The following is a 23857-nucleotide window of genomic DNA, read 5'->3' on the forward strand; positions in this document are numbered from 1 at the left end:
AATAAATAAAATCTTTAAAAATTAAATAAATTCTAGTTAGTTAACATAAAGTGCAATATTGTTTTCAGAAGTAGAATTCAGTGATTCATCACTTACACACAATGCCCAGTGCTCATCATAACAAGTGCCCTCCTTAATAGCCCTCACTTATCTAGCCCATCCCCCACCCATCTCCCTCCATCAATCCTCAGCTTGTTCTCTGTCATTAAGAGTCTCTTATGGTTTGTTTCCCTCTCTTTTTCCCCCCTCCCATATGTTCATCTGTTTTGTTTCTTAAATTCCACAGAGGAGTTAAATCATATGGTATTTTTCTTTCTCTATCTGACTTATTTCGCTGAGCATAATATATTCTAGCTCCATCCACATCATTGCAAATGGCAAGTTTTAATTTTTTTGATGGCTGATTAATATTCCATTATATATATACATTAATATAATAATATTAAAGAATAATTATACATATAATTGTGTATATATAATAGTGTGTGTATATATATGCATATATATATATATATATATATATACACTGCATCTTCTTTATCCATTCATCAGTCAGTGGACATTTGGACTCTCTCCATAGTTTGGCTATTGTTGATAATGCTTTCTGCCCATTTTTATGTTGGATTATTCATTTTTTGGGTGTTGAGTTTCATAAATTCTTTTCATATTTTGGGTACTAAACCTTTATCAGATACGTCATTTGCTAATATCTTCTCCAATTCTGTAGGTTGCCTTTTATTTTGTTGATTGCTTCCTTCGCTTTGCAGAAGCTTTTTATTTTGATGAAGTCCAAATAGTTCAATTAAAAAGATAATTCAATTTTGCTTTTGTTTCTCTTGCTTTGAGAGACATTTCTAGGAAGAAGTTGCTATGGCTGATGTCAAAGAGGTTACCTGTGTTCTCCTCTAGGATTTTTATGGTTCTAGGTTTCACATTTAGGTCTTTAATCCATTTTGAATTTCTTTTGGTAGTTGGTGTAAGTGGTCTAGTTTCATTCTTTTATATGATGCTGTCCATTTTTCCCAACACCATTTTTTGAAGAGAGTGCCTTTTTTCCCATTGGATATTCTTTCCTGCTATGTTGAAGATTAATTGACCATATAGTTGTGGGTTCATTTCTGGGTTTTCTATTCTGTTCTATTGATCTATTTTTCTGTTTTTGTGCCAGTACCATACTGTTTTGATCACTACAGCTTTGTAAAATAACTTGAAGTCCAGACTTGTGATTACTCCAGCTTTGCTTTTCTTTTTCAAGATTCCTTTGGCTATTCAGGATCTTTTCTGATTCCATACAAATTTTGGGATTGTTTTTTCCAGCTCTGTGAAAAATGTTGATGGTATTTTGATCAGGATTGCATTGAATGTGTAGATTGCTTTGGGTAGCATAGACATTTTAACAATATTTTTTCTTCCAACCCATGAGAATGGAAAGTCTTTCCATTTCTTTGTGTCCTCTGCAATTTCTTTCATCAGTGTTTTACAGTTTTCAGAGTCTAGGTCTTTTGCCTCTTTGGTGAGGTATCTTACTGTTTTTGGCACAATTGTAAATGGGATTGATTCTTTGATTTCTCTTTTGGCTGCTTCATTACTGGTGTATAGAAATGCAACAGATTTCTGTATAGTGATATTGTGTCCTACAAGATTACTGAATTCCTGTATCAGCTCTAGGAAATTTTGGTGGGGTCTTTTGGGTTTTCTATATATTGTATCTTGTCATCTGCAAATAGTGAGAGTTTGACTTCTTCCTTGCTGATTTGATGCCTTTTATTTCTTTTTCTTGTCTGATTGCTGTATCCAGTACTATGTTAAATAACAGCTGGGAGAGTGAACATCTCTGTCTTGTTCCTGACCTTAGGGAAATGCTCTGGTTTTTCCCCATTGAGGATATTAGTCGTGGGTTTTTATATATGACCTTTATTATGTTGGGGTCATGTTCCCCCTAAACTTTGCTGAGCGTTTTTATCATGAATGGATGTTATACTCTGTCAGATGCTTTCTTTGCATATATTGAAATGACCATGTGATTCTTATCCTTTCTTTTTTTAATGTGCTGTATCATCTTGATTGATTTGTGAATATTGAACCACCCTTGCAACCTAGGAATAAATCCCACTTGATTGTGCTGAATGTTTTTTAATGTATTGTTGGATTTGGTTTGCTAGTATTTTATTGAGAATTTTTGTATCCATGTTCATCAGGGATATTGGTCTGTATTTCTCTCTCTCTCTCTTTTTTTTTTTTTTTGTGGAGTCTTTATCTGGTTTTGGTGTCAGGGTAATGCTGGCCTCATAGAATGAATTTGCAAGTTTTCTTTCCTTTTCTATTTCATGCAATATTTTGAGAAGAATAGGTATTAGTTTTTCTTTAAATGTTTGGTAGAATTTTGCTGTGAAACCATCTGGCCCCTGACTTTTGTTTGTTGGGAGTTTTTTGTTTTCTGATTCAACTTCTTTGCTGGTTATTGCTGTTCAAGTTTTTTATTCCTTCCTGTTTCAGTTTTGGTAATTTATATCTTTCTAGGAATTTATCCACTTCTTCCAGGTTGTCCAACTTCTTGGCATATAACTTTTCATAATATTCTCTTATAATTGTTTGTATTACTGTGGTGTCAGTTGTTATTCTTCCTATCTTACTTATAATTTCATTTATTAGGGTGCTTATCTTTTTGATAATTCTGACTAGAGGTTTATCAATTTTATTAATTTTTTTCAAAGAACCATTTCCTGGTTTCATTGATTTTTCTACTTTTTTTATTTCTATATCATTTATTTCTGCTCTAATCTTTATTACTTCCTTTCTTTTTGTAGCTCCTTTAGGTGTAGGTTTAGGTTGTTTATTTGAGATTTTCCTTGCTTCTTGAGGTAGGCCTGTATTGCTATATATTTCCCTTTTGGATCACTTTTGCTGCATACCAAAGGTTTTGGACAATTTTGTTTTCATTTTCATTTGTTTCCATGGATTTTTTTTCTTTGATTTCCTGTTTGTCTGATTCATTGTTTAGTAACATTTTGCTTAAGCTCCATGTATTTGTGGTCTTTCCAAGTTTTCTCTTGTGGTTGATGTCTTTTCAATAGTGTTGTGGTCAGAAAAGGTGCATGGTATGATTACAAATTTATGTATTTGTTGGGGCCAGTTTTGTGACCTAATATGTGATCTCTTCTGGAGAATGTCCTACGTGCACTTGAAAAGAATGTGTATTCTCATGTTTTAGGATGGAATGTTCTGAATATATCTGTTAAGTCCATCTGGTCCAGTGTGTCATTCAAAGCCATTGTTTTCTTGTTGATTTTTTTGTTTGGATTATCTGTCCATTGATGTAAGTGGGGTGTTAAAGTTCCCTACTATTATTGTATTATTATCCATTAGTTCCTTTATGTTAGTTATTATCTGTTTTATGTATTTGGGTGCTCCCATGTTGGGTGCATAAATATTTACAATTATTATATCTTCTTGTTGGATTTTTCCCTTTATGATTATATAGCCCCTCTTTGTCTCTTGTTACAGTCCTTGTTTTAAGGTCTAGATTGTGCGATATAAGTATTGTTCCTCAGGCTTTCTTTAGACATCCATTTGTATGATAAATGTTTCTCCCTCCCTTCACTTTCTTTCTTTTTTTTTTTTAAGATTTTATTTATTTATTTGAAAGAGAGAGAGCACGAGCAAGGGAAGAGGGAGAAGCAGGCTCCCCACCAAGCAGGGAGCCCAATGCGGGGCTCGATCCCAGGACCCTGGGATCATGACCTGAGCCGAAGGCAGACGCTTAACCAACTGAGCCACCCAGGCCCCCCCATCCCTTCACTTTAAATCTACAGGTGTCTTTAGGTCTAAAATAGGTCTTTTGTAGGAAGCATATAGATGGGTCTTGTTTTTTAATCCATTCTGACACTTATGTCTTTTGATTGGAGCATTTAGTCCATTTACATTCAAAATAATTATTGGTTCATATGCATTTATTACTTTTTTGTCATTGTTTCTGGAGATTTTCTCTCATCCTTTCTTGTCTTTGTCACTGTTGGTCTCTCCTTTGCACTCAGAGTCCCCTTGAATATTTCTTGCAGAGCTGGTTTAGTGGTCATGAACTCCTTTAGTTTTTGTTTGTCTGGGAAGATATCTCTCCTATTCTGCATGTTAGCCTTGCTGGATAGAATATTCTTGACTGCAGATTTTTCCCCTTCAGCACTTTGAATATATCATGCTACTCTCTTCTGGCTTGCCAAGTTTCTGTTGAGAAATCTGCAGCTAGACTTATGGGTCTTCCCTTGTATATTAAGGACTTCTGTCTTGTTGCTTTTAAGATGTTTTCTTTTTCACTATATTTTGCAAATTTAATTACAATATGTCTTGGTGTTGGCCTGCTTTTGATGATTTTGATAGGAGTTCTCTGTGCCTCCTGGATCGGGATGTCTGTTTCTTTCTGCAGAATAAGGAAACTTTCAGCTATTATTTCTTCAAATAAGTTTTCTGCCCCCTTTTCTCTCTCTTTTTTTTCTGTGACTCCTATAATATGAATGTTATTACATTTGATGGAGTCATTGAGTTCCCTAAGTCTATTTTCATATTACATTAATTCTTCTTTCTCTCTTTTGTTCAGCTTCATTATTTTCCATTATTTCATCTGCTGGGTCACTGATTCATTCCCCTGCTTCTTACAGCCTGCTGTTGATTGCATCAAGTTTGTTTCCAATCTCATTTATTGCATTATTGATCTCTGACTGATTCTTTTTTGACTTTTTTTATCTCTGTGATAAGGGTCTCACTGATGTCTTGCATTCTTTTCTGAAGCCCAGTGAGTATCCTTATGAATGTTGCTTTAAATTCTCCATCAGGCCATTACTTATATCTGTTTCACTTAGATCTATGACTGTGGCCTTATCTTGTTCCTTCATTTGGGATAAGTTTCTCTGTCTTGGCATTTTGTCTTAGTGTCTGCCTTCTTCTTTGTGTTAGAAAAGCCGGTTATGTCTCCTGCTCCTGAAATTAATGTCCTTCTGAGGAAGAGGTTTTCTAGTGCCCAGAGCCTGGCACTTCAGGGAGTGTCTCTCATATGTGCTGTGTGCACTCTGTGGTGATATTTTGGCTGTGGTATCCTTCAGGTCAGTCATCTGCCTAGGCTCTCCTTGCCTGCTGTGAGCAGTGTTTGGTACCTGACCTGAATGTGGTGAGTTTTTACTCAGTGTGATCTGGTCTACTTGTGAAATGAGACCTGACACTAACTTTACCAGGACTGAGGCCCTGCAGATCTAGTGTGAGCAGGGGTTTGGCAGGTCTTCTGGAGGAGGGGCCCACTGTGTTGGTACTGAGGTATGCTTGACTTAGAAGGGCAGTCCCACCAAAGCACAGGCAGGTAGGGTTGGTATAAGCAAGTTAGGCAGCCAGTGTCCCCACTGAACTGCTTACTACAGGTGGCTCTCTGTTTATGCTGGGGTCGGGATAGGAAATGTTGCCAGCCAGTTCCTTTCTTCTCAGAGAGGCCTCTGTGAAAGCTGCCTCTCAGCGACGTGCTCTGAGAGCAGTGTATAATCTCTCCACTGTGTGCCTGAGGCATACTTCAGATCTTTGTTGCCATACCATCTGCCCCCAGGTTGTTTGCCTGCCTTCTCTCCAGGAGCAGAGCAGTGCTCTCAGGGCTCTATCTCAGCCAAACCTGCTGTCCTTTAAAACCAGACTTTAAGCCCTGCTGGTTGCAAGGTCTAACTAAATTCAGCCCTTCTCATTGGCCAAGCCAATGGCTTTGGGAAAACATTCTCCATGTGGGTTTCCCTGTGTGCTCCTCTCTCTCTCTCTCTCACCATTCTCCGTGACCATGGCTCTCCCCTTCACAGCACCCAGAATCTGTTTTTCCCTTAAACCACATCTCCATACTTCCTACTTTCTTTGATGTGGCCTCTTGTCTCCCTTTAGTTGTGAAGTTTGTTCTGTCAGTCTTCAGGTCAATTTCTAGGATGTTTAGGATGATTTGATAGTACTCTAGTTGTGTTCATGGGAATTGAGGAACGTAGGGTCCTCCTACTCTGCTGCCATGTTCTCCTCCTCTCTTGCCACTGTTTTTTTGTTTTGTGTTTTCGTGGTTTTTTTTTTGTTTGTTGTTGTTGTTGTTTTCTGCCCATTGTAATTCTAGCCACCATCCCCTGGTGAGGTTGGAGATGTAATTCACATTGACCTCTCCACCTCCTTGCTCTGCTGTCTTTGTTTTCACTCTCTCTCTTTTGTTCCCTCCTTTGTCCCCTCTTTTGTCCTCTCCTTTTGTCCCCACTTTTCTTCTTTTTCTATGTTACAATTAAGCAATGAGTGGGTTCAGGGTAAGAATTAAGGAAAAATGTCTCACAAAACCATTCTGGTTACTTTAAAACATTGCAGTATTAAGTGCTGTTGATCGTTCCTTGCTTTATTTCTTTGTTTTGTTTTCTTATTTGTAGAAAGAAATGACTAGGGACACATGTACTAGGTTGGCTTGGGAAGTGGAATTTTTAACAGAAAGGTCCATTAATACTGTGATAATTCCAGTTAATAGTAATGAAAGATGACTAAAACTGCATTGATTATTATTTTTAACTTGTTGTCACTCCCAGTATATGCATGCCATTACTTTAATAAAGCATTCAAAAAGTACATGATATTTTATTTATTTATTTATTTATTTATTTATTTATATTTCTAGGGCCTCTCCACAATTTCTATTTTGGGCAACACAGGAAATGCCACATACATACATACAAACAACAGCAAATATGTAGTCATGCTTCAGGAAATTGAATCTTCAGTTATCTTCTTCCACATTAGTCTTTTTTTTTAAACGTATGCAAGATGTTTTGTACAGTGAGTGACCCTCTTATCTCTGTAAGCAATATATTACTCATAAGCACTTACTTAGAAGGTAAAGGTAGGAGCTAATGTCCTAACATATCTCTAAAATACTTTTTTCTTATACTGAAGATGTGGCACTCATATACCTCTGATTTTATATGACCATCTTTAAAATATTCTGCCTTGCTGTCAGGACATGTGTTACTGTGTTTTTATTTGAGAAGTATATTCACCATATATTTTGTACCCAGTTCTTCAATTAAGCACAGATGGAGCAAGTAGGCAGAAATAAAGGCCTGTCTCTTGCCACTGACTCTAGAACTGTACCCTTTTCCACTTTCATTATTCCCCAAAGGAGCAAGTGGCAGACTGGCATAATCACTAACAATTCTTTTGCAGCATTTGCCTACCTAACGTGGCATCACAAAGGGTCTTCCAACCCTGGTGCCCAAACATTCATTTTGATGCTAGAAGTTCTATTATCCCACTAGAATTTTGGTCATGTTGCTTAAGGCCCTGTCCCTATGTAAACATTCAAATACATTTTAAGTTTTGTCACTGCCATATAGTGTAGTGTAGATTGAATGAGTTAGCCTTGTCTTGCAAGTTTTGATTTTGATGAAAAGGGTATGAATAACTTGAAGACTCTATGGAGAGAAGCTGGACTCAGCACTGAAAGTAAGCAATACAGGAGAAAAGGGAGGTGGAAATAGAGAACAACTATTATTGTTATTAATTCACGCAGGTAGCACTTATTGCCAGTGCCAAGGACTTGTACATCTATCCACAAATGAACAGGTGCTAATGGATGGCAGTAACTGATTCTTTATATTCTTTTGGTTTGTTATTTTGATATTATTCCTTTTAATAGATTAGCTAGTTCCAGGAAAATTATCTTTATTTTTGTCAAGTTCCATTTTAGTTAGTTTAAAATTTATTTGAATTATAAATTTAAATGTTGCTATTATGATATATCAAAAAGTAAGATAATATAATTTGAACACTAACATTTATATATGATCATTATATACATTTTCTTAAGTTGTCTATCCTTTTTTTTCACTCTTACAGCAAAGAGGACTTTGAGTCTACAGCTGAGGTAAGTGCAAAAATAGTTGAAAATCAAATATAGTTGATAACAAAGCAGATTCTGACATTTTCACTGATGATATTGTTTTAGTTTGGTACCTATATTAGACTGGAAACAGAGATTAGTGAAAGACATGATGATTATTTTGCCTTTAAAATGATAGAACTATTTATATATTTGTAATGGCTATAAAAAGTAATAATCATTGGGGAGCCTGGGTGGCTCAGTTAGTTGAGCTTCGAACTCTTGATTTCAGCTCAGGTCATGATCTTAGGGTTGTGGAATTGAGAGCCACGTTGGGCTCCATGCTCAGTGTGGCATCTGCTTGAGGTTCTTTCTCTCCCTCTTCCTCTGCCCCTCCCCTCCACTGTCTTTCTCTTGCATGTCCTTTAAAATAAATAAATAGATATTTAAAATAATAACAAGAGTAATAATTATTCATGCAAAAATGTTTTATCAGTTGTCATTTATGATTTAATTTGTCTTTGTTTATCAAAACATTTAAAATTTCATTGACCAAATACTCTTTGCTTTAGAAAATTGAAACCTACATTAACTAAATAAATAGCAAATTTAGTTTTAGTGCATTTTGAAACCTTATATGACCCATGACAAATAGACAGCAACTTAAAGTACATTTTTTTCAAGTATTAATTCTATTATATATGCACATTTTGTTAATAATTACTTTTAATGGAATAAGTCATCAAATAGGGAAAACTGATTTCAATGTAATAAAAAAGCACAGTGGCCTTTTTGTGTTATTTTTTTATTTCCAATGCATTGATATACTGTATTCATTACAATAATTCAGAAAGCCCTAGATTGCCGTTAAGAAGTACTGAATTGCTTCTCACTTAAAATTAGTTGAAGCTTCTCACCAGAGGAGAGGTCAGTGGGGTGATGGATAAAATAGATAAGGAGGCTTAAGAGTACACTTAATTTGATAAGCACTGAGAAATGTATACAGTTGTTGAATCATATTGTACACCTGAAACTAATATAACTGCATGTTAATTACACTTGAATAAAAAAAAAGAAGACAATGATGCTTGGTGGGCTAGGCATGGGATTTGGGGAGATAAGTGTCTGAAGTACCTTAGCTTCAGTACTTTCCTCTCTCTTTTTTTTAAGATTTATTTATTTACTTGAGAGAGAGAGTGTGTGTGTGAGTAGGGGTAGGGGCAGAGGGAGAGGGAAAGAGAGAATCTTAAGCAGGCTCACACTCAGCACTGAGACCAAGGTGGTGCTTGATCCTAGGACCCCGAGATCATGACTTGAGACAAAATCAAGAGTCAGACACTTAACTGCCTGAGCCACCCAGGAGCCCAGCTCTCTGTGTTTTTGTAAGGATATCATTCTTCTATGGTTTGAGGGAGGGGTACTGACGTCAGGGGTACTGGATGGTATTGTAATGAACTTGTCTTGCAACAGCCATAGAGAAAGGTCACCCCCTGTGGAAGAGGGCAAGATATGCTCTGAGGAAGTGGATTCTTGGTCAGTCATCCAAGGAGGAGGGTCTTGGGCAGGTGGAGAGGGAGACCCTGCCTCTATTAGAATCTCCCTCTTTTGGATCTAGACTTCACAAAGGGAACTGTATGGATATGAGCTTCAGAATGAGGGCAATAAGATGATGTGGAAGACAGAATAATGGCCTCCCAAAGATGTCCACATCCTAATCCCCGAAACCTTTGAATATGTTACTTTAACATGGCAAAAGGGACTTTGCAAATGTGACTAAATTAAGGATCTTAAAGTAAGGAGATTATCCTGGATTATGTGGGTGGATCCAATGTAATCACTAAGGGTCCTTAAAAGAGGGAGGCAGGAGGTCAGAGTTAGATCTGCCAAGAGAAGCCAGGGTTGGAGTGATGAGGCCACCAGCCAAGGAATTCATGCAGCTGGTAGAAACAAAAAAGCAATGAAATAGATTCTCCCCTAGAGCCCACCAAAAGAATGCAGTCCTGCTGATACATTAATTTTAGCCCACTGACTTCCAATCTCTAGATCTATGAGATAATAAATCTGTGTTTCTTCAAGCCAAAAAAAACTAGTTAAAGCTTCTCAGTGTTGTTGTGGCAACATCTTAATTTTTCAGAAGTTATCATAGCTCAATATAAATCCTCAATAAGCCCTTAATTTTATTTCCCCAAATTTTCGTTATTTAAAAAAATCAACCTTGAAAATGTCATATTAACCACCCAGCAAAGCTTCCAGTTTTTGAAAGATACACTGAAATAAAGTGTTTAATGGGATTTGAGAACCATCTTCTTTTTTAAATTACTCTTTTAAAAAAGTAAAAATGGAACATCTGGTTGGTTGCACAAAGCTGTTCCCTAAAATGCCTGGAATTCAAGGTTCTTTCCATAGTGTATATGGTATAATCAAGTTTTTAAAAGTAAGAACTGATAGGCTAGAAATGAAGTTGGTAGCAACTATTGCCCAGAAAATGAAATAATCTTTTGATGTTCCTAAAAATATGCTCTGCTGCACAGAAGTCTGTGAACTACTGACCCTAAGATTATAATACTAATATGCATCTGTTAAATGGATAAACTTCTCTTTTCTTACAGTCAGAAGACATTGAATCCTTGATTCCTAAAGGATTGTCAGAGTTTACAAAACAGCAAATTCGCTATATTCTGCAGGTGAGTTGGGGTCAAGAGTGGGTGTGAGATCAACAATGACAAACCACTAGCCAAGGATGCTTCCCTTAATGAAAAACAGAAAGTTCTAAGTAAAAATCCTATTTCAGGAGAGTTGATTATACTTTGATTAAACAAGTCTTGCATTATAGTTTGTTCAGACTTTCACTTATATTGAATAACTACCATTCAGGTAAGCATTCTAAAAATACTGTTCCCTGGGGCGCTTGGGTGGCTCAGTCATTAAGCGTCTGCCTTCAGCTCAGGTCATGATCCCAGGGTCCTGGGATCGAGCCCCACATCGGGCTCCCCGGTCCGCGGGAAGCCTGCTTCTCCCCCTCCCACTCTCCCTGCTTGTGTTCCCTCTCTCGCTGTGTCTTTCTCTGTCAAATAAACAAAATCTTTAAAAAAAAAAAAATACTGTTCCCTGCTGTGGAATGGCCTTATTCTTTCCTCACTGGTATAGCACAACTTGACTCTAATTTATAGCTTTGCCCTCATCTTCTCTATTTTCCATTCTACCCCCCCCCCACCTCACCCCTTGCAATAAGAGATGGGAGAGGCCAATGCCTTGCTTTTTCTGATTTGTAGAATGATAGAGACTACTGGAACAGTAAATTCCCCTACAGTGAAGGGAGGACAGAAGAAGATAGATGTTAAGGGAATATGGCTAAAGAGTACATCTTTATGCAAGAAAGGATTGTAAAGATAATCTAGCTCTGTTTAAGTGAGGCCAATTTCTAAATTATTGGTCTTAAACCTTTGTTGGTCATCCAAATATTGGACCTGATGTCATTTTTGTGAAATTTAAATAAAATATTTTTAGTGGCACACTGTGTATTATAAAAAGACAGTGGTGTGGGGAAAACTTATGCTTTGCAGAATCTGAATCTTGGAGACATCCTTGATATTATCTCTGGTGGTGGGATGTCTATTGAAAGTGCATTCAAAACTTATTTCTTTGAAAAACTCTTTCAGAGGATTTTGCATCAAAGTTCATGAGAAACACTGGTATATAGTTTTCTTGTATTCTCTTTGGTTTTGGTATTAGGAGAATACTAGCTTCATAAAATGAATTGGGAAGTGTTTCTTTTTTTTATTTTCCAGAAAAGACTGTATAGACTTGGTATTAATCCTTCTTTAAACATTTGGTAAAATCCTTTAGTAAAAATATCTGGGCCTAGAGATTTGTCTTTTCGGGAGTTAAAAAAAATTCCAAATTCAACTCCTTAATAGTTATAGGTTTATTCAAATGATTTGTTTCATATTGGGTGAGTTGTGGTAACTTGTATTTTTCAAGGAAGTAGCCTATTTCATCTAAATTATCAAATTTATAGTGTATAGTTGTTCATAGTATTCCCTTATTATCTTTTTTATGTCTGCAGCGTTTGTATTACTATCCCCTATTTAATTCTTAGTACTAGTCATTTGTGTCTACTTTATTCTTGGTCAGCCTTGCTGGAGGCTTCTCAATTTTATCAATTTTTTTTTCAAAGAACAAGACTTCAGTTTTATTGATCTTCTCTATTATTTTCCTGTTTACACTTCCACTAATTTTTGCCCTTGTCTGTATTATTTCCTTCCTTTGCTTGCTTTTGATATGTTGTTCTCTTGTCTGGTTTCTTGATATAGAAAGTTAGAGTATAGATTTGAGACATTTTCTATTTTCTAATGTAAGCATTTAGTGCTATAAATATCCTCTCAGCATGGCTTTGGTTGTGCCCAAAAAATTATGATATGATTTTCATTTTCTTTCAGTTCTATATAATTTTTAGCTCCCTTTAGACATCTGCTTTTACCTGTGGATTATTTAGAAGCATATTATTTAGTTTCAGAGTGTTTAGAGATTTTCCTATTGTCTTTCTAGTACTGATACATAGTTTGATTCCACTGTGGCCAGAGAATATACTTCATATTAGATCAATTTTTTTGAAATGGTTAAGTTTTGTTTTATGGTCAAGATTATGGCCTAAAAAAAAAAAAAAAGAAAAAGATTATGGCCTATATTGGTGTATCTTCCATGGGTAAAAGAAAGGATTAGATACTTTGGTTGATGGGGTTGTTGAGTTCTTTTATATTCTTGTTCATTTTCTGCCAAGTAGTTCTTATCAGTTGCTGAGAGAGGCATATACAAATCTTCAGTTATAACAGTGGACTTGTCGTTTTTTCCTTTCAGTTCTATCAGTTTTTGCATTTCTATACATTTTGTAGCTCTACTGCTTGGTGCATAAAAGTTTAGATTGCTGTGTCTTCTTGGTGAAATGACCCTTCTATCATTATATAATGGTTCCTCTTTATCCTTGGTAATTTTCTTTGCTCTAAAGACATTTTTATCTAGGGGTGCCTGGGTGGTTCAGTCATTAAGCATCTGCCTTCAGGTCAGGTCATGATCCCAGGGTCCTGGGGTCGAGCCCAGCATCGGGCTTCCTGCTCTGTGGGAAGTCTGTTTCTCCCTCTCCTGCTCCTCCTGCTTGTGTTCCCGCTCTCACTGTATCTATCTCTGTCAAATACATAATAAAATCTTTTTAAAAAGTCATTTTTATCTAATAACAATATAACACTCTTGTTTTCTTTTATTAATGTTTGCCTGGTATATCTTTTATCCCCGACATTTTACTTTTAATGTATAATATATATAATATATGTATATATATATTATCAACATATAATGTATTATTTGTTTCAGGGGTACAGGTCTGTGATTCATCAGTTTTACACAATTCACAGTGCTCACCATAGCACATATCCTCTCCAATGTCCATCACCCATCCACCTCAGCCCTCCCAGCCCCCTCCACTCTAGCAACCTTGTTTGTTTACTGAGATTAAGAGTCTCTTATGGTTTGTCTCCCTCTCTGGTTTCATCTTGTTTCATTTTTCCCTCCCTTCCCCTATGATCCTCTGTCTTGATTCTCAAATTCCACATATCAGTGATATCTTATGATAATTGTCTTTCTCTATTGACTTATTTTGCTTAGCGTAATACCCTCTAGTTCCATCCACATCATTGCAAATGGCAAAATTTCATTTTTGATGGCTGCATAATATTCCATTGTATATATGTACCACATCTTCTTTATCCATTCCTCTGTTGATGGACATCTAGGCTCTTTGCATAGTTTGGCTATTGTGGACATTACTGCTATAAACATTGGGGTGCATGTGCCCCTTCGGATCACTACATTTGTAACTTTGGGGTAAATACCCAGTAGTGCAATTGATGGGTCATAGGGTAGCTCTATTTTCAACTTTTTGAGGAACCTTCATACTGTTTTCCAGAGTGGCTACACCAGCTTGCATTCTCACCAACAGTGTAGGAGGGTCCCCCATTCTCCGCATCCCCGCCAACATCTGTCCTTTCCTGACTTGTTAATTTTAGCCACTCTGACTAGTGTGAGGGGCTATCTCATTGAGGTTTTGATTTGTATTTCCCTGAGACTGAGAGATGTTGAACACTTTTTCATGTGTCTATTGGCCATTTGTATGTCTTCTTGGCAGAAGTGTCTGTTCATGTCTTCTGCCCATTTCTTGATTGGATTATTTGTCCTTTGGGTGTTGAGTTTGATAAGTTCTTTATAGATTTTGGATACTAGCCCTATATCTGATAAGACATTTGCAAATATCTTCTCCTATTCTGTAGGATGTCTTTTGGTTTTGTTGACTGTTTCCTTTGCTGTGCAAAAGCTTTTATCTTAATGAAGTCCAATGGTTCATTTTTACCCTTGCTTCCCTTGCCTTTGGTGATGGACTATCCAACAATAAGATCTAACAATTTTCAATATCTATGCCCCTAACATGGGAGCAGCCAATTATATAAGCCAATTAATAACAAAAGCAAAGAAACACATCGACAACAATACAATAATAGTGGGGGACTTTAACACCCCCCTCACTGAAATGGACAGATCATCTAAGCAAAAAATCAACAAGGAAATGAAGACTTTAAATGACACACTGGACCAAATGGACTTCACAGATATATTCAGAACATTCCATCCCAAAGCAACAGAATAAACATTCTTCTCTGGTGGACTTGGAACATTCTCCAGACTAGATCACAACCTAGGTCACAAATCAGGTCTCAACTGGTACCAAAAAATTGGGATCATTCCCTGCATATTTTCAGACCACAATGCTTTGAAAGTAGAACTCAATCACAAGAAGAAAGTTGGAAAGAACTCAAATACATGGAGGCTGAATAGCATCCTACTAAAGAATGGATGGGTCAACCAGAAAATTAAAGAGTTTAAAAAATTCATGAAAACAAATGAAAATGAAAACACAACTGTTCAAAATCTTTGGGATGCAGCAAAGGCGATCCTATGAGGAAAGTATATAACAATAGAAGTCTTTCTCAAGAGACAAGAAAGGTCTCAAATACACAACCTAACCCTACATCTAAAGGAGCTGGAGAAAGAACAGCAAATAAAGCCTAAACCCAGCAGGAGAAGAGAAATAATAAAGATCAGAGCAGAAATCAATGAAACAGAAACCAAAAGAACAGTTGAACAGATCAACAAAACTAGGAGCTGGTTCTTTGAAAGAATTAATAAGACTGATAAACCCCTGGTCAGACTTATCAAAAAGAAAAGAGAAAGGACCCAAATTAATAAAATTATGAATGAAAGAGGAGAGATCACGACTAACACCAAGGAAATAGAAGCAATTATTAAAAATTATTACCAGTAACTATATGCCAGTAAATTAGACAATCTGGAAGAAATGGATGCATTCCTAGAGAAGTATAAACTACCAAAACTGAACCAGGAAGAAATAGAAAACCTGAACAGACCCATAACCAGTAAGGAAATTGAAGCAGTAATCAAACATCTCCCAACAAACAAGAGCCCAGGGCCAGATGGCTTCCCAGGGGAATTCTATCAAACATTTAAAGAAGAATTAATACCTATTCTTCTGAAACTGTTCCAAAAAATAGGAATGGAAGGAAAACTTCCAAACTTGTTTTATGAGGCCACCATTACCTTGATCCCAAAACCAGACAAAGACCCCATCAAAAAGGAGAACTACACACCAATATCCCTGATGAACATGGATGCAAAAATTCTCACCAGAATAGAAGCCAATAGGATCCAACAGTACATTAAGAGGATTATTCACCACGACCAAGTGGGATTAATTCCTGGGCTGCAAGGTTGGTTCAACATCTGCAAATCAATGTGATACACTACATTAATAAAAGAAAGAACAAGAACCATATGATATTCTCAATAGATGCAGTAAAAACATTTGACAAAGTACAGAATCCTTTCTTGTTTAAAACTCTGAATTCAGAGTGTAGGGATAGAGGGTACATACTTCAATATCATAAAAGCCATCTGTGAAAAACCCACAACGAATATCATTCTCAATGGGGAAAAAACTGAGAGTTTTTCCCCTAAGGTCAGGAACATGGCAGGATGTCCACTATCACCACTGCTACTTAACATAGTACTAGAAGTCCTAGCCACAGCAATCAGAAAACAAAAAGAAATAAAAGTCATCCAAATCAGCAAAGAAGAAGTCAAACTCTCACTCTTTGCAGATGATATGATACTTTATGTGGAATAACCCAAAAGACTCCACCCCAAAACTGCTAGAACTCATACAGGAATTCAGTAACGTGGCAGGATATAAAATCAATGCACAGAAATCAGTTGCATTTCTATGCACCAACAACAAGACAGAAGAAAGAGAAATTAAGGAGTCAATCCCATTTACAATTGCACCCCCGAACCTAGGAATAAATCTAACCAAAGAGGCAAAAGATCTGTACTCAGTAGACTATAGAATACTCATGAAAGAAATTGAGGAAGACACAAAGAAATGGAAAAATGTTCCATGCTCTTGGATTAGAAGAACAATATTGTGAAAATGTCTATGCTACCTAGAGCAATCTACACATTTAATGCAATCCCTATCAAAATACCATCAATTTTTTTCAAAGAAATGGAACAAATAATCCTAAAATTTGTATGGAACCAGAAAAGACCCCGAATAGCCAGAGGAATGTTGAAAAAGCAAAACAAAGCTGGTGGCATCACAATTCCAGACTTCAAGCTCTATTACAAAGCTGTAATCATAAAGACAGGATGGTACTGGCACAAAAACAGACACATGGATCAATGGAAGAGAATAGTGAGCCCAGAAATGGACCCTCAACTCTATGGTCAAGTAATGTTCGACAAAGCAGGAGAGAATGTCCAATGGAAAAAAGACAGTTTCTTCAACAAATGGTGTTGGGAAAATTGGACAGCCATATGCAGAAGAATGAAACTGGACCATTTCCTTACACCACACTGAAAAATAGACTAAAAATGGATGAAAGACCTAAATGTGAGACAGGAATCCATCAAAATCCTAAAGGAGAACACAGGCAGCAACCTCTTCGACCTCAGGGGCAGCAACTTCTTCCTAGAAACATTACTTTCATTATATATTTTTACATTTTCACTATATTTGAAATTAGCTTCTTATAGAAAACATGTAGTTGGATCAAGTTTTTTTTCTTACTCTGCAAATCTCTGGGTTTTTTGTTTTGTTTTGTTTTGTTTTTTGACAGAGACACAGCGAGAGAGGGAACACAAGCAGGGGGAGTGGGAGAGGGAGAAACCGACCTCCCGCTGAGCAAGGAGCCCAATATATGGCTCGATCCCAGGACCCTGGGATCATGACCTGAGCTGAAGGCAGACACTTAACGACTGAGCCACCCAGGTGCCCCACAAATCTCTGTTTTTAATTGGTGCATTTAGACCAAGTAGAAATTATTGATACGTAGGGCTAGCTAAAAATAGCTAGGCTATTTTTGTTTGTTTGTTTTCTGTTCTGTTTTTTGTTTTCTGTGGATTAGTTGAAAATGTTTTTAGAATTGCACTTTTATTTACCTCTGGTACTTTTGAGTGTATCTGTTAGTATAGCCTTTTTAGTGGTTGTTCTAAGAATTACATTATATATCCATAATTTATCTCAGTGTACTGGTGTCAACATTTTGTCAGTTTCAGTGAAATGTAGAAAATTTTGCTTCCTTTATCACTCTTTACTCTCACATCTATAACGTAATTGTCTTAAATATTTCCTCTTTATGCATTGAGATCCACTGTTATAATTTTTTGCTTCAACCATCAAATATAATTTAGAAAATGCAAGAGAAGGAAAACCTACCCTGTTTTTGAATATTATTACTTATGATGCTATTTCTTCTTGATGCTCCAAATTCCTTCCTTTATAATTTTCTCTCTCTTCAGAGAACTTCCTTCACCCAATTTTTAGGGTAGGTCTGTAGTGACAATTTTTTTTTTTTTTCAGTTTTCTTCATCTGGTAATGTTTTGATTTCCCCTTCATTACTAAAGGATATTTTCATTAGATACAGAATTTGTAGTTGACAATTCTTTTTTTCAACACTTAAAAATGGTATGCTATGTCCCTCTGGCCATTAAGATTTCTGATGAAAAATATGCTGTGATTTGAATTGTTATTACCAATAGTTAAGATTTCTCTTGTTGCTTTCAAGATTTAAAATTTAAAATTTATCTTTAGTTTTAAGAAGTTTGACTGATTGTCTGGGCATAGATTTCTTTGGGTTTGTCCTGTTCAAGATTTCCTCAACTTCTTGAATCTATAGTTACATTTTTTGCTAATTTGGGGAAGTTTACAGCCATTATTTCTTCAAATACTTTTTCAGTTTCACCCTCTTTCTTCTTTCCTTCTAGGACTTTTATGACATGTATGTTAGATATGCCTTATACTCTCACAGGTCTCTGAGGCTCTGTTCAATTATTTTCCAAACTATTTTCTCTCTGATGTTCTGATGAAGTACTTTCTTATTGTTCTATCTTCAAGTTTATTGATTCTTCACTCTGTTCTTTCCATTTTGCTTTTTAGTCCATCCATTGAGGTTTTTGTTTTTGTTTTTGTTTTTTTTAGCTATTGAGCTTTACAATTTTAAAATTTCTATTTAGTTATTCTTTACATATTCTATTTCTTTTCTGAGATTTTCTGTTTTGTTGCTGAGACTTTCTATTAAGTCTGTTTGTAAATTTTTATTGAAGTATGGTTATGATGGCTGCTTTAAAATCCTTGTCAGACTATTCTAACATTTCCGTTATCTTGATGTTGACATCTGTTAATTGTTTTTCTTATCAAGGTAAGATTTTCCTGGTTCTTAGAATGACTAGAGATTTTTTAGAAATTGAAACCTGGACATTTTGAGTATTATGTTATGACTCTGAATCTTATTCAATCTTCTGTTTTAGTAGGCCTCCTTTGATACTGAAACAACAGAGGACATGGGGCACTGCCTGTTACTGCCAGCTGGGGGTGGAATTCCAGGTTCTCCACTCAGCCTCTGAGTTGACACCAGTCAGGGAAGGAGCTCCTTGTTCCTCCTGGGCAAGGGTAGAAATTGTGGTTCTGTATGAGGGCCCCACTGATTTCACCCTGGTTTGGATGTAGAGGGGTGCCTTATTACTGTACCTGAGTTGGCCTTCACTGACATTGCAAGGTGAGTGGCCTCATTTCTGTTGGGCAGCGCTGAAAGTCTTGACTCTTCATTAAGAAAACTCTGACATCACCCCAGCAGGGAGACGGAGCAGTATATTATTACTGCTGGATAAGGTGAAAGCCTAGGCTCCTCTCATACTCTCAACTGAACCACAGTGCTTGGGGTCTCATTTTTTTCCTGGTGGGGATGAAAATCCCATCTCTCCACCCTGCCTTCTCTAACACCAACCTGGTAAGTGGTGTTGGTGGATCTTTTTAGAGCCTGGTGAGGGAGAAAGTTTAGGTTCCCTCTTGGCCTTTGATGGTTTGGGTAGAAGTATAAAGTTGAAGGTTATTCTCTGTGGTGTTTGGTTGGAATAGAGTGGTTATTATCTAAAAGTTCTCTGCCTTGCTAGGCTGCTCTTTTCATGGTCCTTTGGCTAGAGAGAGCAGGCTTTTCTAAAAACTTCTGTTGTCTGTATCCAGTGGTGTTTCTGGGTTACTGACTTCTCCAACACCAGTCTGTGATACATGAAGCAAAAAGAAAACCCAGGAACTCACTTCTGTGTCACTTTGGTAGTTGCAATGTTCCTAACCAGACTTCCTTCTTCTTTCCACCTTTCTGAGTCTTTTCATGTTAGTTTTATACATAGTAATGTCCAGGGCTTTCAGTTATACTTAGAAGGAATAGGAGAAAGTATTTCTACTACATCTTTCCAGAAATGAAGTTGCCTGTTTTTTAAACAATTTTTTAAATAAGTGAGTTTAATCTAGTAAAAGGGATTTTCACCCTCCTCTTTAAAATTTGAGATGTTTCGGGCGCCTGGGTGGCTCAGTTGGTTAAGCGACTGCCTTCGGCTCGGGTCATGATCCTGGAGTCCCTGGATCAAGTCCCGCATCGGGCTCCCTGCTCGGCAGGGAGTCTGCTTCTCCCTCTGACCCTCCCCCCTCTCATGTGCTCTCTCTCTCATTCTCTCTCTCTCAAATAAATAAATAAAAAATCTTTAAAAAAATAAAAAATAGGGCGCCTGGGTGGCTCAGTTGGTTAAGCGACTGCCTTCGGCTCAGGTCATGATCCTGGAGTCCCGGGATCGAGTCCCGCATCGGGCTCCCTGCTCAGCAGGGAGTCTGCTTCTCCCTCTGACCCTCCCCCCTCTCATGTACTCGCTCTCTCCCATTCTCTCTCTCTCAAATAAATAAATAAAATCTTAAAAAAAAAATAAAAAAAATAAAAAATAAAAAATAAAAAATAAATAAAATAAAATTTGAGATGTTTCTATACTTCAAGGTTAAACTTAATTAGTATTATATTCTTCTCACTTCAGGAAAAATCCATACATTTTGCAGCATACTTAAAGATGTTCATTTTGTTTTTTGAAGTTTGACTGCCTCATCTTTTCTAATCTTTAAATAAAAAATAAAAGCAAATTTAAGAATTTGCTGACAGAGTTCTGTCTTGTGAGAAAGATGATACTTCATCATGGAAAAAAATAGTAGACTCTTGTTCTAATCACATAGCTATGATGTCTTCAGGAATACTGATTGAATTACTTATACATGCTACTGACAAAACTCCTTGTATCACTATTCTAGTAATGCTATATAAAAAATAAAACTGTTAATAAGTTTGCTTATGAGAACAGAAAAATAAGACTACTATCACTTATATTGTCCATTTGTAAGTGCTAATAAATAAAAACCATCAATCCTTTTCTTTCTCCAGATGAGGGGTATGTCTGATAAATCACTCCGGCTAGTGCTGTCCACATTCAGCAACTTACGGGAGGAGCTTGGACATCTTCAAAATGACTTGACAGTAACACTTATTTTGATTTTTCTTTCCAAAGCCTTCCTAGTTCCTAACATAGAAATGAAGTCATTCAGTCCACCTTTCAAAACTTAATACAATGCAACAATACTATGCTCACCCAGACATAGTTATTTTCTTGAAATAATTAATTGAGGTTGAAAGAGGATATAACAACTCTCCAATGCCAAAATAAAAGAACATTGGGTATGCACTTATTATTTAGTTTACCACTAAGGTAATTTAATACCTATAGCCAGGAAGTAGCTTGCAAAATTAGAATACTCTAACTAATTGAATGGGAATTTCCCCTTTTTCTGTAATAATAAAGCATACTCTGAATTTTTTTGAATACTTGTAAACTTCCTTCTCCAAGAAGTTAGCCTTTTCTATTTTCCATTTTAGTTAGTGTTTTTGATGTCATTAGCTAACTACATTCAGAATACCCTCCATATAATGAATAACTCCCTGAAAACCAGAGTTTTAGTTTTCTGGGTTCTGATGAACACATTTAGACTCTAATTTGGAAATTCACCACCTGCTGGGGTTAACAAGGAGTCTTTGTAGATTTAGACAAAACATTAAAATAATTTGAAGGTTCTGTTTTATTGAATTTATAATTAGTCAATTCATCAAAAGTTCTCTAAGAATGCAGGTTTTTAAAGTTTCATCCATTTGTATCCTATATTTTGCTTGACATTTTAGAATTCTGTTTTATCAGGCAACTGCAAATGAATGAAGTGCTTATTTAAGCCTTCCAATGTAAACTAGCCTTGTATTATGTAACTGTTGACAAGTTTCTGTAATTCCGAATCTTAACAAGTAATTTTGCTTCTAGTCACTGGAAAATGACAAGATAAGCCTTGAGAAAGATGTGGAATTCAAAGAAAATCAAATAAAAGAGTATGAAGAACTCTTGGCATCAGTGAGAGCAAATAATCGCCAGCAGCAGGTAAGTTGATATCTTCATTGATGATAAACTAGATTGATAGCTTTTCATATGCAGAATTACTGACACACTGTAGTTATGACATACAATCCAGACAGAATTAAAATATGATGGAACAACTTATTCATATAAGAATTGAGTGGCTTTGATTATTTCCAATGACTGAAAGCTCTCTCATAAAAACAGATAACCTTGTATACTTTAAAGTATACTAATCAACAATTATCTGTGCTGTTGGGTGACAAGAACTGTGTAAATATTGAAAAGCTAAGTTCACTCATTCATTTAATCTACTAAAGTGTTGATAAAAAAGGTTTGTAGGTCTTAACACACGTTTGTGCAGTGAATAAACAAATTAACTCTAGAAATACTCTCCAGATATCTGAGCAGAGATGATTTCTAAGAAATTGTAATGAGCCTCTAAGGCTGATCCCTTCCTAATCTTCATTCCCATGACAGTCCCAACTTTTTCCTCAGTTTCCACATAAATAATCAGGCATATGGTCATATTGGTGCCTACTGGAAGGCAAAATATTGTTGAAGAGTACCAAGAGTCACATTGCAAAATTGGAACACTGAAAATTCATCCAGTCTTGATTCCTTCTCACTCAAGATAAGCATATCAGACTAGGGGCAAGAATCTCTTTCATGGCTGATTTAACTTACCATTTAAGGGTAAATATATAAGAAAACTGAGCATGGAAAAAATATTTACTTTATTTCCTTGAATTAATCAACTAAAAGAGCACTCTCCTCCAAAAAGGTAGAATCCCTTTGTCTTACTTACTTGTGTCTTCTTTATAGCAAGGACTTCAAGACTCAACCTCAAAATGCCAAGTATTGGAAGAAAACAATCTCTCTCTTCGACATACACTATCAGACATGGAATATAGACTCAAAGAACTGGAATACTGCAAGCGTAATTTAGAACAAGAGAATAAAAATCTTAGAATACAGGTATTTAAATTTTGTTTTAAATTTGTTATTGCCTTAGTTATACCATTGTATAGTATATATATGTCCTATTCCTCTTGAGAAAATATATGGACTGCTTTCTGATGATCTTATATGTAGTTATGTCTCATCTCACTGACATTTGAGCTATATAGTGCAATTCCTAAAAATCGCTCTTATTATTTCAATGCCTCATTTAATCATGTAGCTTTCATCTAATAATAAGTCTGATAATAAAATATGTATTTCCTTCATAACAATCCAATTACATAAATTTATTTTGCCTTGTGTAGGTTTCTGAGACTTGCACAGGCCCGGTGCTGCAGGTGAAAATGGATGAGATTGGCAACCATTACATGGAGATGGTAAAAAACTTAAGAATGGAGAAAGATAGAGAGATCTGCAAGCTAAGGGTATGTTGATCCTACAGTGCATAAATACACAGGTCAGCACAAACTTTCTAATAAGATAATGATGGTTTCAAGTTTAAAGCTACAAGGAAAAATCAACTAAAGGCAGAGTCAGGAATATGACATAGAAACTTTTGTTTAAATACATATTACTGTGTAGAGAATATTGCTAAATTGTTTTCTAATTTAGGTTAATCAAAATAAGGGTGATATTTGTGAGAATAAGTATACATTGCCTTATCTTGTAATTCTAGATCAAATTGACTAACTCTTAATTTACTGATTCCTAAATATAGTTAAATATACTTAAATATTTAATGGAAAAACCAACCATAGATTTTTCTCTCCAAATATCATGGTGGAATTTTTTCCAAAAACCAAAATGAAACAAAATATAATTTTTTCAAAAGCCTACCATTTTTTCTTGCAGATTTCCTTCACTTGTTTCCTTTTCATCCCGACACTACCTATAACATTTTAACTTAACAGCCATCTATGCACAGCTAACATAGTATAGAGGAAAATGGGGAGGATTTGGAGTCAGAATATCTGTCTTGGATTTGCAGCTATGTTGCTTACTAGTTGTGGGACTGTATGTCATGTAACCTCTCTGGTAATCTCATTTACCTATTTTGTAAATAAGGATTTTAATAATACTTATTTCACAGGGCTGCTGTGAGAATTGAGATAAATCATGCAGGAGGAATATTTTGTGAACTGCAA

At 36.1% G+C, this 23857-nt stretch overlaps 1 protein-coding gene across 3 annotated transcripts in view; it reads left to right on the forward strand.

Moving 5' to 3' along the window:
• POF1B (POF1B actin binding protein) overlaps positions 1-23857 on the forward strand; it is a 103495-nt gene that overhangs the window by 59380 nt on the left and 20258 nt on the right. For all 3 annotated transcript variants that reach the window (XM_078065162.1, XM_078065164.1, XM_078065163.1), the window contains exons 8-13: positions 7876-7903; positions 10468-10542; positions 20738-20830; positions 21660-21773; positions 22575-22727; positions 23018-23137. In XM_078065162.1, coding sequence (XP_077921288.1) covers positions 7876-7903; positions 10468-10542; positions 20738-20830; positions 21660-21773; positions 22575-22727; positions 23018-23137 — 583 coding nt within the window. The remainder of the gene's footprint in view (positions 1-7875; positions 7904-10467; positions 10543-20737; positions 20831-21659; positions 21774-22574; positions 22728-23017; positions 23138-23857) is intronic.

Source organism: Halichoerus grypus, chromosome X (assembly GCF_964656455.1).
Source record: "Halichoerus grypus chromosome X, mHalGry1.hap1.1, whole genome shotgun sequence".
NCBI lineage: Eukaryota > Metazoa > Chordata > Mammalia > Carnivora > Phocidae > Halichoerus > Halichoerus grypus.